Raw genomic sequence first — 1,772 nt, forward strand, 5'->3', positions numbered from 1 at the left:
TTTATTTTTTGCTGACCAAAAAATTCACACAAACATTAAAAATTCTGAGAATAATAGACTATTTTATACTAAAATAGCAAAAAGTGAACAAAAATGACATGTTAAAAAATGTACTGCAATTTAAGAATGACTATACACTATTATAATAATGTTCCAAAAACATTATTTCAGAACATATCATTCCAATAACATATCATTCTTGTGTCGTGACGAATTTGAGAAAAGGCAAGAGGCTGGCAGCATAGCATTGTCTTGACACCTGAACATCCATCTTCTCACTTTGGAATCTGGATACTGGCTGCTTGGTCAGTAGCTCAGATCCAAAATGTATTTTGGTCTAAAAAATACACAAAAAGATGACATGAGTGGAAGATCAAAAGACATAACCCCATATTATGTATTAATGAATACATTCTATTCAATAGTGTTTCAATTAACAAGCTCAGGTGATAATCTCTATACTATTAGGTCATCTGAACAGTCACTAAAGAGTATCCAGAGCAGTTTCTTCGACTCACTTGCAGGCCTTAATGTTAATGCAGATGGTCCTCACGTCATCGTTGGTGCTAAGCTCCTCAACCAACACCCACAAGTGCCTTTTCACCATGCCTTTACACAGAGATTTAAGGAGGCCCAATTTATCGCAAACAGACAATAGCTTCTGCTTTATCTGTACCTATTGAAGAGAAATCATCAACACCAGTTGAAATTGAAATTTTCTGAGAAATATTTCAGTAAATAGTCAAATTTCTTGAAGGGACACACATGAATTGTAATGCTATTGGATAGTTACCTCGCTAGAGGAAGAGGATATGTGTTTCTTCACTTTGTTCAGTGCCCACATACACGCCCAGCATGTTCCCTTTAACTGTTGCACCTTTGGAAAGCATAAACAGACAATAATGTACATGGTGTGATGTATTCAGTATTATGGTACATTTGAATACGTAATGTAAGAATGAAAGTCAGGTTGGACGAGAGTTTCATCAATGTCTTGGTTGCATTCATGTCTTTGGTTAAGTGCTGTTACACAGTAGCAGGTTAGTTGAGTATTCCAATAGAACGTTGCAGAAATGTCTACTGCTAGTTCATACAATTTTGACCATATACTGTTACTGTTACCATGTGCTTTTCTGGCTGTGCTTCCACTATTTCCTGGTCATCAAGGTTAACCTCTTGGCATTGTCCACAGACGTCCCAAACTGTGAAGTAAAAATGGTACAACATTCCATTATATTGTACTGAAACGAAAGGTGAACTTGGAGTGGATTTTAGGTCCCCCCTTTACAGATTATCGTACACCGTGACCCAATCGAATGCATCTGCTCCATTTACAGCAGTTACTACTTGAGTTAACAAATGAAAGCTCACCTGAACAAGCCAGTAGGCCGAGGGTAAGGAGGACCAGAGATGTCTTCATGATTTGTGGTGGTAAGAGATGTGAAGAGTAAAGTTGTGGTGGGGTTTGGTAAAGTGACTTATGATTCAGACAAGCCCCTTTATACACCGAGGCCTGTCTACCCACATCCCCCTGTACAACCCCCACCCACGACGACCTTTAATCTCTTTTTCATCTCCACTGTCTTATCTTCCTTTTCATTTGTCAATTACAGATATCCCTTGGATTTCTTCATATTTTATTGTGCTACAAAATGGGATTACATTGTTATTATTTCTTTCAACAATCTACTCAAAATGTGATAACTAAAATATAGTCGTTACAAAAGTGTTTAGCCCCTTTGTTCAGGCAAGCCTAAATTAGTTCAAGATTT

General features: G+C 37.4%; 1 protein-coding gene across 1 annotated transcript; it reads right to left on the reverse strand.

Annotated features, from left to right (window-relative positions):
• Positions 1–210: 210 nt before the first annotated feature.
• Positions 211–1,420, reverse strand: LOC139383891 (antimicrobial peptide NK-lysin-like). The gene is made up of 5 exons (XM_071128495.1): positions 1,372–1,420; positions 1,123–1,202; positions 794–877; positions 519–676; positions 211–337 (listed from the first exon to the last, which is right to left on the reverse strand). The coding sequence occupies exons 1-5, from the start codon at positions 1,418–1,420 to the stop codon at positions 307–309; spliced, it is 402 nt and encodes a 133-aa protein (XP_070984596.1). The 3' UTR covers positions 211–306.
• Positions 1,421–1,772: the final 352 nt, after the last annotated feature.

Source organism: Oncorhynchus clarkii, chromosome 25 (genome assembly GCF_045791955.1).
Source record: "Oncorhynchus clarkii lewisi isolate Uvic-CL-2024 chromosome 25, UVic_Ocla_1.0, whole genome shotgun sequence".
Lineage (NCBI taxonomy): Eukaryota > Metazoa > Chordata > Actinopteri > Salmoniformes > Salmonidae > Oncorhynchus > Oncorhynchus clarkii.

What these genes read in the sequence shown, in the direction of transcription:
- LOC139383891 (XM_071128495.1), bottom strand. Translation starts at nt 1,420, where the DNA reads ATGAAGACATCTCTGGTCCTCCTTACCCTCGGCCTACTGGCTTGTTCA. An exon ending in CACAGCCAGAAAAGCACATG is followed by an intron (nt 878 to 1,122) that starts GTAACAGTAACA and finishes TGCTTTCCAAAG; the next exon opens with GTGCAACAGTTAAAGGGAAC. An exon ending in ATTAACATTAAGGCCTGCAA is followed by an intron (nt 338 to 518) that starts GTGAGTCGAAGA and finishes TGTATTTTTTAG; the next exon opens with ACCAAAATACATTTTGGATC.